General features: G+C 38.0%; 1 protein-coding gene across 3 annotated transcripts in view; it reads right to left on the bottom strand.

Annotated features, from left to right (window-relative positions):
- Nucleotides 1-15,054, bottom strand: part of SHROOM2 (shroom family member 2) — a 119,187-nt gene that overhangs the window by 70,162 nt on the left and 33,971 nt on the right. For all 3 annotated transcript variants that reach the window (XM_038155877.1, XM_038155710.1, XM_038155792.1), the window contains exon 2: nt 1,258-1,409. In XM_038155877.1, the coding sequence (XP_038011805.1) occupies nt 1,258-1,409 (152 nt within the window). The remainder of the gene's footprint in view (nt 1-1,257; nt 1,410-15,054) is intronic.

Below are 15,054 nucleotides of genomic sequence, written 5' to 3'. Positions count from 1 at the left end.
GACTCTTCAGTATCTATTAAACTTCTCAACCCTGAAGTTCTCCCTTTCTCTGACAGGAACAACTGAGGTAACCTCTGCCAACAAGTGCTTTACTGGAATAGCCAGTGGAAGTTGAAACTGCTGAACATCAACATGATTTATGTTAGTTGTGAATGTATTTTATTTTGCATTTATTAGCTTCAATGCTACAAAAATTTGGTGAGAGCTTCTGGAAGTAGATATTGTTGAGGATATAAACTAGCAGCTGTGAAAGAGCTCCAGGTTCCCATATTTCCTTCTATCAAAATACCTTCTAAAATCAAAGGTGAAAAGCACGCTTTTGTACCTCTCTTACCTATCGGTGCTATTTCACAAAAGACTGTCCTCATTTGAGACAGCCTCAAACAGTCATTTATGGATTGGATGATCATACCTGTCAAGCTCAAGTTCTTGGCATTTTTTGTGTTGCATAAAAATTCCTTTTCGATTCTAACAAATTCTCACATGAAAGACTGGCTGGTATAATTTGATTAAAGTTATCAACTAGAAAGTTCTGATACACCAGAGTAGGAAACTACCAACAAAGATCATATTGTTCAGATTTCTTGGTTGGAATTTTTTTCACCAATTACAAGATTTAGCTACTTTTAACATCTATTCACTTCTGTCAAAAATATTTTACGAAAATTTTTTTAAATTCAAGTTAGCAAAAGTTGTGTGAACTTAAAAGTCACAAGTCAAGTTTTCATACAAAAATGTGTTCTGTTTCGATAAACCGCTTCACTTTTCCCCTTCACTAATAACCAACTGAAAGTACTCTTTATGAAATGCTTGAGACCTCAAATACTTTCAGAGAAGGCAAATGCTTTTCCTAAAGCTTTCCATGTAACCCGCTCCTCACAGCACAACTGGCCTGCGTGGCAGATTCACTAGAGAGTGTTGCCAGTGTCTGCACACCACAGGCAGGAAAGCGGGGCTGACAGCCCTGCAGTGCTTTGGGCACTGCACCTCAGGAGGAGAGGCAGTGTCCTGACTGATCACATCACAACAGCACTCACAGAATATTTGCCTCGGGTTTTGCGCCAATCAATAGGCTGCCTCTCTCCACATCTCGTTCCATAAAGGATCTGTTTTTAAGGACAAGTTGAACACCACACAATATGCACATTAACGACACTGAATGAAAGTCATTAACTTGCCAAATCTTGGCAAATTTAGTTGCTCGGTAGCTTATAGGCTGAAACACATTTGGTGTTCCAGCTAATGACACAAGCTTACCTTTTCACTACGAGCTTCAGTGTCTTGTGCGAGCCTTTCACCAGACAGATTGCTTCTTGTCGGAAGCCAGACAGACCCACATCATTGATGCCAACAATTTCATCCCCAGCCAGTAACTTGTCCACAGCTGCAGCTTTGCTTCCATCTTCTATCTGGGGGGGGAGGAAAAAAAAGTGTGTAAGAAATGGTAGAATTATATAGGTTGCATAATGCCACCTTTAAAATAAACTAATGAGCTTTCAGTACTGGCTTCAACAGAAATTAATACAATAATTAAGTGCTTAATGTAATTAAGAAGGCACATTAAAAATCACTATAAAGATATAGTAATTATTCAGAGACAATTAGAATAGGAAAGAAATAAAAGAGAGGAAATCTCCTGAGAATGCTAGAAAGCTTGAGGGAAATTTGGGAATATAAGGAAAAACTTCTTTGCTGTGCATGCACTGGAACAGGTTGCCCAGAGAGGTTGTGGAGTCTCCCTTCACTGGAGATTTCAAGAACTGTCTGGATGCAAATTGTGCTCTGGGATGACCCTGCTCAAGCAGGGAGGATGGACCAGATGATCCACTGTGGTCCTTTCCAACTTGTTCCATTCCGTGATTCTGTGAAAAGCATCTGTCATCTTGACCTCTGTTCAACAGAGAACGTGTAATCATACTTGCAAATAGAGCTTTGGGCAGGCATCTAAAAATCTGCTTTAGAGAAGGCAGCCAAAACTATTAACCATTTTGTCAATAAGATTAACACACAGCCAACTCCAAAGATCTGGCATGCAATATAATCCCAAAATATTGCTTAACAGGCTGATCTAGAAAATGAAGGTATTTTCATCAGGAACATAACATTTAGGAAAATACCTGAAAATTTACCATCCATACAGCTAATTAACAGCTCTGGCTTAAACACCCAGTGATACTAAGTGAAATACACTGGAAGATTATTTTGCTGCCACAGGCAATTTTTGAATGCATTAAATTTTCATACAACTGTTCATAACATGTGGCAAAAACACAAGATAAATTAAAGATTCAGGCTTTTATAATTTCCACCCCTACAAAGCTAAAAAACCCCCACATTAAAAGTCACCCATTTTCAAAATTTAAAACAAATCTCACAAGCTTGATCAGACAGATTAACAACTACCAAGAGTTTGAACTGATTTCAAACTATGATTATAAGGATGTTATGAGGTTATGCAAAGAGACAATTAGAAGGCCCAAAACCCAGCTAGAACTTAATCTGGATACTGCTGTAGAAGACAATAAAATATTTTCATAAATACATAAGCAAGCAATGGAGGGCTAAGGAAAATCTTTATCCTCCACTGGATGTGTGGGGACCATCCCTCTAAAAGATGGGGCACTTTGGTACATGGTTTAGTGGTGGACTGGGCAGAACTAGGTTAACAGTTGGATTCTATGATCCTAAAGCTATTTTCCAAACAAAACAAGTCTATGATTCCAAATATAGCTGTAGGTATTGAACACTTTGCAATTCAATCCCTTGGCTTTCTAGTTTCTTCCTATCTCCTTTGCTGTCAAAACAGCCTCTGGTTTCTGCATTACTTGGCTTCATGATCTATGTATTTAATTTTATTGCTCCCTTGCTTGCTCATAATCCATATCCCACATATTCCTATACATTTGACACTTGATCTTCAAAGACTTTCATTTATGTCTTCATTATATTTTACATTGACTACAGTATCTCTGAGTCCCACATTATTAAATGTCAGCAAATTTACAAAGAGCAACTTCTTGTAATCACCCCAACTGCAGACAGCTTCACAAAGAACTGCCATCTTCTGAGGCACTGAAGTCAATCAGCAATGAGATAAATCCAGAGGAAAGTAACTTCATGAATTCTGAAGCTCACAGTACAGGTTTTAGAAAGAGTCCAGCAACAAAAATATAAATTAAATGAGCTAATAAAAAAAGCAATATCTCTTGATGAAAGCACTTTAGGATGATCTCATAGAGCATTCAATCTCATTGTATGCACATAAAAGCTCTTTTTATGTAAGTTCATGATAGATGTTCTTAAAAATCCTCAGGCCTGTAAACCTAAGCCTAAAAGAATACTATGAAAATGCTTAGTCTTATTTCCCATTCTAAAACACTCATTATTAACAGTAATCAAGAAACTTTATTTACAGAACTTATCTTAAAAAAATCCAGATAATTAAAGACAGAGCAAGTTTTTACATCCCCATACATCTAATTTTCAAGTTATGACCTGTCTTCTGACCTGCTCTCATATCCTCTGAGCATCAAGAATTTAACAGAATACCAAATTATCACTGTAAATCTTCAGTTAGGTTAGTAGCAGTGGAAATTGCTTAGATGTAAGTAAAGATTTCAGTTCAGAGATGTCAAGTGTAGAGCATCTGCCATATAAGGGACACTGAAATCAGGCTGAACAGAACAAGAGAACAGGCAGCCTGGGACATCTATTTGAAGCCCAAGCAGGTTAGAAAAGTGGCACAAAAAACATGAAGGAAAGTCAGAGCTAAATCACTAGAACTGCTGGAGGAGGGTCAAGGCGGGGGTGTGGGTGTTGGGATGGGACACACACATGGCAGGAGCAGAGAGGGAAAGTATCTTGGAGGACACTTTAAATTCCAAATGTAGATGACAAAGCATTTAAACTATTTCAGCCCTTATGCCCCAAGCAAGGCACCCAAACATAATGACAAGGCTGAGACGCCCCTGGGCCCCAAAACACTTTTTCACTTTTTGTCTGTTAAAAAAAAAAAAAAAAAAAGGGGGGGGGGGGCAGGGAAAAAATCTGTCTCCTAGGATTTGAAGGAATGTTCATTGTTCTCAGTAAGCATGTTTGTTTTTTCTTCAGACTGGCAAAGCACTGACAGCAGGGAGTATTCAGTTACCTCCTCTGAGTTTTAATTTCATCAGAGAAACTACACATTCCACACAAAGCAAGCTTTCCAAAGAGACTCTGGCTGTCCAAAACAACATTAATAAAAGAACCCTCAAAAAATATTAAAAAAATCAAAACCTAAACACAAAACTGAGGCCATCCTCATGAAAACTTCAAGTGGCTCTAAGATCTTGTCTTCAGATCACCTTCAGGTACTGAGAATAAAAACTACACATCCATTCACAGTAGAAGTCTTTTCAAGCTGAAGAAATATGAACATAAATCTTTCATACTCAGATCCCCACATGGCGGTACAGATATGATTCTACTTGACAATACACTTCAAAGTGGAAATGGGAAAGTTAGACGGGAAAAATACAATTTCGTCTGTTACACTAGAAGTCCTTCCTTTAGTCATAAAAACTAAAAACATTAGGCTTTGCACACATATAAAGAAACACAGCCAAAAATATTCACAAGGAAAAGGCCTCTTCAAATATACTGCTTTATTAACTTGCCTTCTTTGTGCAAAACTGGACAATACCATTCCAGTTTCTACTTCAGGTTTTCTTCTATTAGTTTTAACACTTATTGTCTTTATTTATTCACCCATTAAGTAACTTTTTGTCTCATCAGGCCTTAACTAGAAGTGTAAATACCAACCAAACCATAAACATTTTAGAACTAGCAAATACACTCCAAAATATCATTGCTTGTCACACCTCAACCACAAATGTATTTCACTCACCATCTTCAGAGTCAGCTCTGCTATGCTGTGTTTGGGATTTAAGCCCAACTTTTAAGACTGAAGCCTATATTACTTATCTACATAGCATCAATTTCTTTTAGGATTTCAGGTAACCAGAAAAGCTAGGTCAATAGCTGGAAATAAAGCCTTGAAAATGCAGAGGGAGGTTTTAAGATGTCTTTCAAGAACAGTCAGGAAGAAGAGATCTGCCTCAGTCACTGTCAGCTGGCAAATACAACTGGATGTAACCTAGCAGGAACTGAACTCCCATAAGCACAAACATCTTTGCATTTTTATAGCAATAGCAGGAAACAAAAGACAAAAAAAGAAAAACAATCAACACCTTATTTTCTTATAAAGAACAGGCCTTTAAAAAACATATAGTTACACTGCTTATCTTGAATGAGCAAGGGTTCTACAAATGCCCTCAAACCATGTTTTTGTTATGTACTAAAAAGTCATACTCTCATACTGTGCTAAATTAACAAGTGTAAACATGTTGACTTCTTATCCTTAGCAATGATGTTGGTATGCTACCAAAGAAAGTGTTTCCAAAAGGAGATGAAAAGAATGTTTGTTGACCAAAAGCATCTGCTTAGACAGTCTCCATCTCTCACCCTGCTGTCCCTGATGACCTTCCTACAGCCAAGAGCAAAAGCAAACTTTGGGATCTGCGCACCAGGAAGGATTGTGAGTGCAGACTTTGCCATCATAACAGTATCACATTAATTGTCACATCTTCCCAAATTTATTTTTGCTTATATCATGTCCACAAAACAGGAAGAAACACTGATTCAAAATGTAGATATGAGGATTTAAAAAAAATAGTTGAGAAAATAACACACGTGTAAATCTAGTATGTGAAAGAAGACAGAGCCTTGAAACATGGAGGAGATGTCTTAACAGCTAGATGCACAAACATAGGATGCTTACAACTCTATATTCCCCCTGTTGGTAATAAACAGAAAGGGAAAAATAATGGCTTATCTTTCTAGCTTTGAATTGCTGCAGTGTTGACGGGGAGCACCAATTCTAGCATGTGACCCCTTCACTTCTGTATTTATCAGGTCCAATGCTTTACTTAAAATACCCACATTCCTCTATAGGCACCTGTATAAACAAGCAGGAGACAGGTTGAGGAAATGCTGTGTCATATGAGAGATCTAGTTTTGTTTACAAAGCCAACAGTTTCTTGTCCACGCTCTCTTTGGACAGGGTGGGAGACGGGATGGAAACCCAAACCCACAGACAAACACAGGAAAAAACAGCACCACTTATCAGCATTCTGCTATCAGCTGTGATAAACTATTTTATCATAATTCATTTCTTGTACAGCCAAGAAATGTTTCCCTGGTTGTTTGTATTACGAGTATCTAATACAGTTTTTCCACAAACCTAACAATCTTTGTAGAAGATCTTCAGAACAAATAAAATGTGGAAAGTGTCAATTATTTTGATTTGCAAAGAGGTAAACAAAGGAGAAAAACCTCTATAGTTCAAGCTTGGCATTTGTGTAACTTTAAGGAATGAAGAGAAAAATAACAGATCTGACCTAACTCCAGCTATACATTCTGCAAATGCATTCTTGAGTAGCAAAGGCTGCACTCACCAGCAACACTCATGGCTCAGACTGAGGCAGGATAAAAGAGGGGTGCAAACTCCAGCAGGACCTAACTGGTCCCAAGACAATGGGGGGAGTGTGTGTGTATATGTAAGGCATCACACACAGGCATGCATACACTAGAAGGCTAATGCATTTGACTTTACATTCCTATACATCCTTCCCACTCAAAGTGGACTTAGAAAGAAGTCCTTTCAAAGGTGTCCTTTCAAAGCTGTCCTTTGCTGGAAGGACACCTGGAAGGGAAGAAACTCCAGTCCCATTTTACAGATGGGCTCACAAGCATATATAGAAACAAGGCCTAAAACACTGCAGCATGGCTGCAACAAAGCAAGGAATTCCACACAAACCTTCACATTAATGGAGGGTACCTGTAACCCTGAACCACCTCTTCCCTGCAGGTTACATAATCAGCATTAACTACTTAACATGAACTTTAAATGCCACCATATTAAAAAAAAACAACTTAATGATGAGATACCAACTTGCAAACTCTGTGCCTATGCAATATTATCCAATATTATTAACTTGGCAATTGCTGCACTTTGATAAGGCAGGCGGGTGTCTGCTGCTTTTGGTGACTAATTTAGCACAGGAGCCAGAACTTCCTCTTTGCCTGGTATCATAAATTCACACCCCACAGCCATTGTCCATATGTGCTCCTCCTGAGATTATCTTTTAACACAACAGCAAACAACATTAAATTTTAGGAAAGCTTAGTCCGAGGCAATGTATTTCCCTAACAACAATTTCTTTCTTCCCTAGACCCAAGGGAAACAGTTCATGGTCACTGTCACAAAACCACTGAACAGGCAGAGAAATCCCCCTCACCCAGCTGCTCTTTCAAAGTGTCCCCCATTGTGCTGCACAGATCCTGAGCTGGCAGAAGCCCTCCCTTCTGTCAACAAGTGATTTCTAAAAATCAAAATGGAAACATTTTTTAAAGGGTAGAGTCGAGTAACAGGACATGGTCTATCACAGCCTTTTCTAATTGCTTGATATTTAGTGTATTTAAATCTTTGCATATTTACCCAGTAATCTTTTCCTTCCTTTATTGCTTTTTGCATGAAAAAAAGAATAATATTTTGAACGTTGGTACAGTTCTTTAAGTATTTATTCAGTTTTCACAACGATGTCCATGCCACTGTTTTGACAAAGGGCTGCTGTCACTCTCACTAGAACAGGCCATTTTTGTGGGGGATTTATTACAGCTGAAAAAACTGACTCCAGGCTGAAACATAACTTCAGAGTTCCTCATGCCAGAAATGTTTAAGAAGTATGGTAACCTATCCACCACTTCCCTTTTTAATAATTCATACATAAACTGATTAACATTTTGGTTCAACCTACATTCAAAACAATACCAACCATAAGCCTGTGAGAAAATATTTCCAATTACAAATCATCAGTTACTATTTCTAAACAGGTTACTGTTATTATATCTGCTTCTTTAAATCACAGGGCTGTTATGGACTAAAGACCAATTAAAGTACTTGAAGTTAAGAATTTAATGAAACTTTCCCCCAAGAAACTAATAATAATTTCCAGATGAAAAGTATCAGGAAGAGAAACTTCACATAGATTTATAGGTTTTAAAAAAACTGAACAACAGCTGTTTATTTTTAAAGTTTGTTTTTCCATTGTTTCAGCAACAGAAGTTGGAAACTTTTCATCACTGCTGAACAATTCTACTAGAAATAAATTAATAATAATTAAAAAAAAAAAAAACAACAAACCAACAAAAACCCAGAATCCACAAACCCCCAGAAACCCTTGATGTTTGAAGAGTATAGAGCTAATGTATTAAAAAAAAAATAAAAGAGAGGCTGCTGAGTGTCAAGTACTTAGCTGGTCTTTTGCCATTAGTACCTAAGCTTTACTAGTTACATTTTACAGCTTCTAAATAATATTTGCACATATACCAGAGCAGCACGCCTGCATATATCCGACATCTACAAAGTAACTAAATACAGACAAAATGTAGTCTTTGGAAATCTTTCCATGCAAGAGCTCCTCTAGGGCAGCACAAGACCCTCAGGGAAGCTTCCTAGTTCTTACAGTCCCTACAACCCTGAACTGGCACCCAGGCCAGAGCAAAGCCAATACAGACCCAGCTTACCTGGAGTAAGAACAAGGCCAAGACAAGAGTGGAAAAGACTGAGTGAAGATTCTGGAAGCAGGGGGTGATGGCAGAAGCCTGTTTGTAGTGTTGATCCTGAAAGTAAACAATGCCGGTGCCATCCCTTGCTCACACCAAAGTAACACTTGCAAAGCACAGCTTAAATTTGGGGGTGTTTTTTGGTAGCACATCACCAACACCTGAACACCTTCCTACTGCTGTTTGGTACAGCATTCATTTAGACAATCTGTACACAACTTATTTAAAAATTACTGAGAAATAACTCCCATTTACTTTCAGCCATGAGTTTGGTTTTGCATTTTATAGAAACTAATGGCACATCCAGCCCAGAGGGACCCATCTGTAGTCACAGATGCCTTACACTGTTTTAAAACATATTTTGCTATATTTTTTTCCCTTCCAAGTGACAAAATAATCTGTATAAGAATGGAGTGAATAATTGTGCTATGAAAAGAAATAGCCAGTTGGCCAAAAGAGAACTGCTTTCTCTATATGTAGTTTATTTATTCTAACAATCTCCTGGCAGAAAAGTTTGATAGGGTTGGATTATCCATATTTATTTGCCCAAGTTTACTCATGGATAACTATATATATATAGGCTGTTTATGTATGCATTCTGTGCAGTTAACATTAAGCATTTTTATAGGTCTACATTTTTGTACTTTCAGCTATTAAGAACAACGATAAAAATGGTTTATAAAGAGGTTATGCCTGGAAACAACTTGTATTTTATCTATGCACACTGATAACAGGAACAGACTTCCAAGAGGAAAAATATGACCTGACAAAGTAATCTTTCTGATCATAAGGTTCAAAGTTTTTTACTTTGCAACTATCACACGCTTTCAACAACACTGGTTTATCTTTCTGCCTTCCTGTCCATCCAAGGAAAATAATGTCATCATTTGCCAATGTGCCCTTGACAAAAACAGACCGAATGCAATCCAACAGCCTACAAAACCACTGCATGATTAGGGAAAGGGTAGGAGTTACTGACAAATCAAATTTAAAAAAACCCTGAATGTGTCTGCATGATCGTATAGATGGGACTGTGCATTAATTAAAAAAGGAAAAGACCAGTTTCATCTACGTGCAGTTTGTTTGTGAAGGACTTCAACAAGTCTGAGAGACAGACATCAAAAGACTTAGTGGATGGCAACAGTATACTTACCAAAAATAAATTTAAACTATTTTATTCAGTCTATTGGTCTAAATGTGACCTTTTATAAAAATGTAAGTTGCATCTAGGCCTATGTCTACAGATTGCTGTGGTTTAAAAAAAAAAGAAAAAGCTACACTTTTAGACACAGGTAGCACTGATTAAGACCCAGGAACAGAAAAAAAACTGCTTCACTGTGTGTTAGTTTCAAAAAGCACTATGATGGGTCTGCCAAAACCCACAGGAATTTTACAGAGTGTTAGGTTTCCATTTTAAATACATTCTCTTGAACAGCCCATTTTAACAGAATGCTTATCTTGACTAACGCATAGCATTATTTGGTTTTCATCACAGATGCTGTTTGGGATCCTCCATTTTTGTCAAAGCACAAATGCTCATTCTGAGACAGTTAGAAAGTATAACATTTCCCAACAATTCTTGTAATTACATTCCTGAAAATGTGATTTTATCCCAAAAATTATTTGCGATAGTTACTGCAGAAGTATTTAAGAACCCATTATGTAGTGAACAGAACATAATATTACACATCTAAACAAAAATCTAGCAAACAATGAGATTGACTTGCTCTCATAATAACTGATAACAATTTCTTCAGTAAGATTTCTCCGCTTTGCAAAATTATTCAACTTTAAAGAAAAAAGAGGCTCAGTAAGGCGCTGAATTTTAAGGCATGTGTTTGTTGATTCCCTCAACCACTCCTCTGCAAAGAAAACAAACAAAAGACTTCAAAAGAAGGGTCAGGGTCCTCCTAAAATTTAGAGTGCTTTAAACTTGAACAACAGATTTTGTTCTTTACGTTAACTTTTGATCTCTATTCAGAATTGATATGCACATTCACAGAGCCTCCAAATTACAAACTGAAGCCATCCTTTTCCACCATCTTCCACAACAATTCAAACATTTAAAGCCAAGTTCAAAGAAGAAGACACATTTATCCCTTCCTCCCCCACCCCAGGGCTAAAATAGTCAACAAAACCTAAGGTTGTCTTGATTCACCTTTATATAATTTATACAACCCCGTTTACTCTAAGTATGTAGTACTTCAAACTGAATAGATGCAGGTATCTGCTCCCACTGTGTGAAAGCCATGCTTCTGCTGTGCACTCTGCACACCATTCTCCATTCTTAGAGAATAAAAACTCGGAAGCAAGTGGGATGACCCTCAAGAAAAAAAAAAGGCCTACTATTATAGAAACAAAAAAGGTCTGGGTAACCTTGCCCTTAGTTTGTCTTCTGTTCTTGTTTATTACTGTCTCAGTAAAGGAAGAGAGCTTCCCTCACTTCATTTTGACCCAGAAGTCAAATTTGAAAATACGAAGAAGCAAACAATAAATACAGCATTGAATGTACTTTTTTAGGGCAGGAACTGCAATGTAATTGTTCCTAAAATTACCAAACACAGTTCACAAAACAAGTTGCGAAGGACTGTATGGCAGTTTCTACTTGCTGAGGTCCACTTCTGCCAGCTTGCAGGATCAGAGCTGCCTGGTACCGTCAGACAGGGGCTGCTTCTCTGGAGACAGACTGCTAATACAATCAACATAAATGTCTCAAGATGCTCCAGTAATAAAAAGAGCATGCCAATAAAAAAACACCAGTGTTTTATGCAGTTTACTGACAAGATGGAATAGTACTCATCTGCCTTCCTAAGGCACATGCTTGACTGAGCAGGGCACGAAACATTCATGCAGTTAGAGTTAAGCACCAATATATTAAGTCTGTTCTGAATTGGAAACTTGAAAAAAAGCAAAATTAAGTTCTGTGGAGAGGAACTAATCTGTAGCAATTTACACCCCAGGCATCAATCTCATTATGGCATCCCTGCCCTTTTTCCCCTAGCCATCAGTACTCTGTTACCATATATTTCAGATCTAACAAAAAACCAAAACCAACTGAGCAAAGTCAACAACAATAAAAAAAAGGCTAACAAAATCCCCCTCCCCACAGCAAACCCAAATTTTTCTTTAAAAGAAATCTTCCTTTTTTCTAAACAAGCCTAGATGTTCATAATTTCAAATTCTTCATTTTGTGTAGTTTATTCTATAGACCATTCCTTAAAACCTCATTACTTTATATCACCACAGAACATTAAAAGAAATTCCTTCCTCATGAAAAATTTACCATAAGATTTAGATATGCAACCGTTTTTGGCATCTCTGTGAGTATCCTGCCGCCTTTTCTCTATGTCAGAGGCTTAATTCTTCCTAGGATTAATGAGAGATAATTACCCATTAAAATAATTATACTGGGTCAATGACAAAGGCTATTTTTTCTTAAGAAATTATAGGATTGTGCTGTGAAGTATCAATTCATGCACTAAAATGACCATGGATTGTAAATTTACACAAATAGAAGCTTCAAAAAGCTGCATGGATTTAACAGTAGATTATAACGTAGTGCTCAGGAATTCTAATATGCAGAAGTTAAGAGTATGCTTATTACTCTAAATGGACATTTTCCAAACTGGCTTTACTTTGCAGGCCTTTTCTTAAAAGCTTTATTGTATTACACATGCTACTGGCCTAATTTAGCTCTAGGAGCAGGCACATTAGTTCAAAGACTTCAAAAAATGAAGACATATCCAAACATTACTCACACAATTAGCTGTTCTTCCCAATTTAAAAAAAATGTGTATTTAACGATGACAAAACTACTCAGTTTGACAAACATCTGTATTTCTGTTTGGCAAAAGTATCTGTCACTGTGCAGATACACTTATTAAAAGACACATTCTGCTCAGGCAGCAAAACTCACAACTTCACTGTGCAGCACTCACTCAAGTATGAGTGGAATTTTGGGAAAAACGTCCGTACGATAATTCTTGCAACACAGGAGAAAATTTATAATTACACTTTATTTTCTGACATTGGTGGTGGGACACTGTATGTGCACACAAGCATCATACACAGAGCTTCTTGTCTCCCACTGCTGCCCATGCCAGCGAACATGGCCGCTTCTAGAGAGCGTGTGTTCCAGCAGCATGCAACCGCACTCATGAAAAATTCATGTCTGAGCACACCAGTTTAGGATGTCAGTGTTGGCAGGAGGTTGAATGTTCAAATACCACATTGCACAGGAGATTTTGTACTTGCTCGTCTTGATAACTGACAGACAATTAAAGACTACCTTTAAGTCACTAAAAACACCAGAGAAACATTCTAGTCTTCTGAATGACAAAAATTTAAATTACATACTATATTACATAGTACGCAACAACAGCAGCACACTGAAAAATTCTGTTTGCACTGTATTTAAATTATCTCCACGTTCAGTAATTTTTACACTGTAAATTGTAGGAAAACCTTAATAAAATTTTATTTATCATAGTAAAAGAAAATTGAAGGTCTGACTAAAGCAGCAACTCGAGAGCCTTCTGCTGACTCTCCCCTCTGAATTAACCTGGCAGAATTTGGACTGTTTCTCTGTACAGATGTTTGTATTGAGATACTTCTTTGTATAGCTCCTTGCTTAACAGGGAGGTTTCTGGATTACCTACTTCAAGCACCTAATTACTATAAAACTGCATATCCATTCCAGGAGCAAAACATCACACACTGTAATGACCAATCTGTAAACCTCTGGAGTTTTTTTGTTAGCTAGCTATGGACCTGAAGACCAGTTAAGGAATTATTCTGAAGTATGTGTCCAATCTGAGCTCCTGAAGATGAACCTTGCTATCTTCACTAATAACTGTAACTCTCCTTTTAAGATATAAAAGAAATGGTATCCCTAAAAGTAGATTTGGAGCTTTTATTTCCCTGCTTTTAATATTAAAACAGTGTATTATCACTAAATATCATCATCTGTGGATCCGTGTATCTTGGGTTGTTGGGGGTCCACTCCAGCTAGCTGCTGACCCTAGCCCACATGGACGAAAGTAAAAGACGAGAAGTGCTCTTCTCCACGCGGGGACAAGGGTCCACCAGTTACTGATTTGCAAGCGGACACCTCAGACTCTTGTGACCCCCCAGGTAGAAAAGAGACCGTCCCCTTCTTGTAGGGGACTCATACCCGAGAGAATGGGGGTGGAGGGATGAGGATAGCAGCCAAAGGGATACCATTGAGGAGGGGTGAGGGGAGGGGCAACCAGGGGACAGACCACCATGGGGTGGATGAGGGAGAGACCATGTGTTGGAAGGAGATAACAAACCACTTGATATAACACAAAGTATTCCACGCAATACAAAGACCACTCAGTGCAAATCCCAAATTACCCAGTGCAAAACAACAACTATTTAGTGCAACACAACAATCATCAAGGACTGTTGAGATTAAGAAAGTATTGCAAGCCTTTTACTAAGCAGGTCAGTCAGTACAAATCCACTATGTTTTTATTAGCTACTCCTCTACTTCCTGGGTTACTGTTTGTTTCTTTACCTCAACAACAGTAAGCACTATGAGAAGCCTGAATTCCCATGTCTCAGTTCCTCCTCTTTATGTTCATCTCAAGTTTCAGAAACAAGGGTCTGTACCTTCACAAGCACTTGAAAAGCACTACACAGATACACCAGAAAGACATGAAGCTGACAGGAATTTGGAGGAAAGTTGCACTGGTGTTCTTGGATTTTTCTTGTCTGATAGAGGTACTGATGATGGGCTCTTTTGGGAGCCCATCCCAAAACTCTCAGCTTCCTCCCTCTAAGCTGAACAGCACTCTTAATTTCTAGTGAACTGTGGAGAACAACATATTCATTCTTGCCAAGATACAGGAAGGCAGAGATGGGCGAGCAATAGCCTATTTAAGCTGGTCTGGGTCCCCACCACACAGCAAGATATTAGCAGCTGTGATATTGTGCTGATGTGGGCAGAGGTTGATACCTCTTGAACCACTCAAGAGAGGAAAGAACCACAGCTTTTTACATTAGGGAGTTTCCAGAGCATGAGTAAGACAGAAGTGCAGGAAGTTAGATAACTCTGCAGTAAAAGACCTAAAATTCCCATTTCATTATTTGAGGAAAGCTGCAGAGACTCCTGCTGCGTTCACATATTTTCTGAGCTGCATGAAGTAACTCTAAGTAAAAACATTTCATGAAGATCTCTCAAGTACATGGACACTTCCAGTTAAAGCAAGCATGGGGCAGCTGCTAGACAGTACTTCTTCCTTCCTTCCTTCTCTAAGCCACTGGTTTATGCTCCTGTAAAGAAGATGCAGGAATTTTCTTACTTTGAAATATTAGCAAGTTACTTGGAGAGATAGGTTAGCTACATACAGGGTTTTAGAGCTACAA

This window comes from Motacilla alba, chromosome 1, assembly GCF_015832195.1.
Source record: "Motacilla alba alba isolate MOTALB_02 chromosome 1, Motacilla_alba_V1.0_pri, whole genome shotgun sequence".
Classification (NCBI taxonomy): Eukaryota; Metazoa; Chordata; class Aves; order Passeriformes; family Motacillidae; genus Motacilla; species Motacilla alba.
The sequence above is the reverse complement of the archived record's forward strand: the minus strand, read 5'-3'. Positions and strand labels throughout refer to the sequence as shown.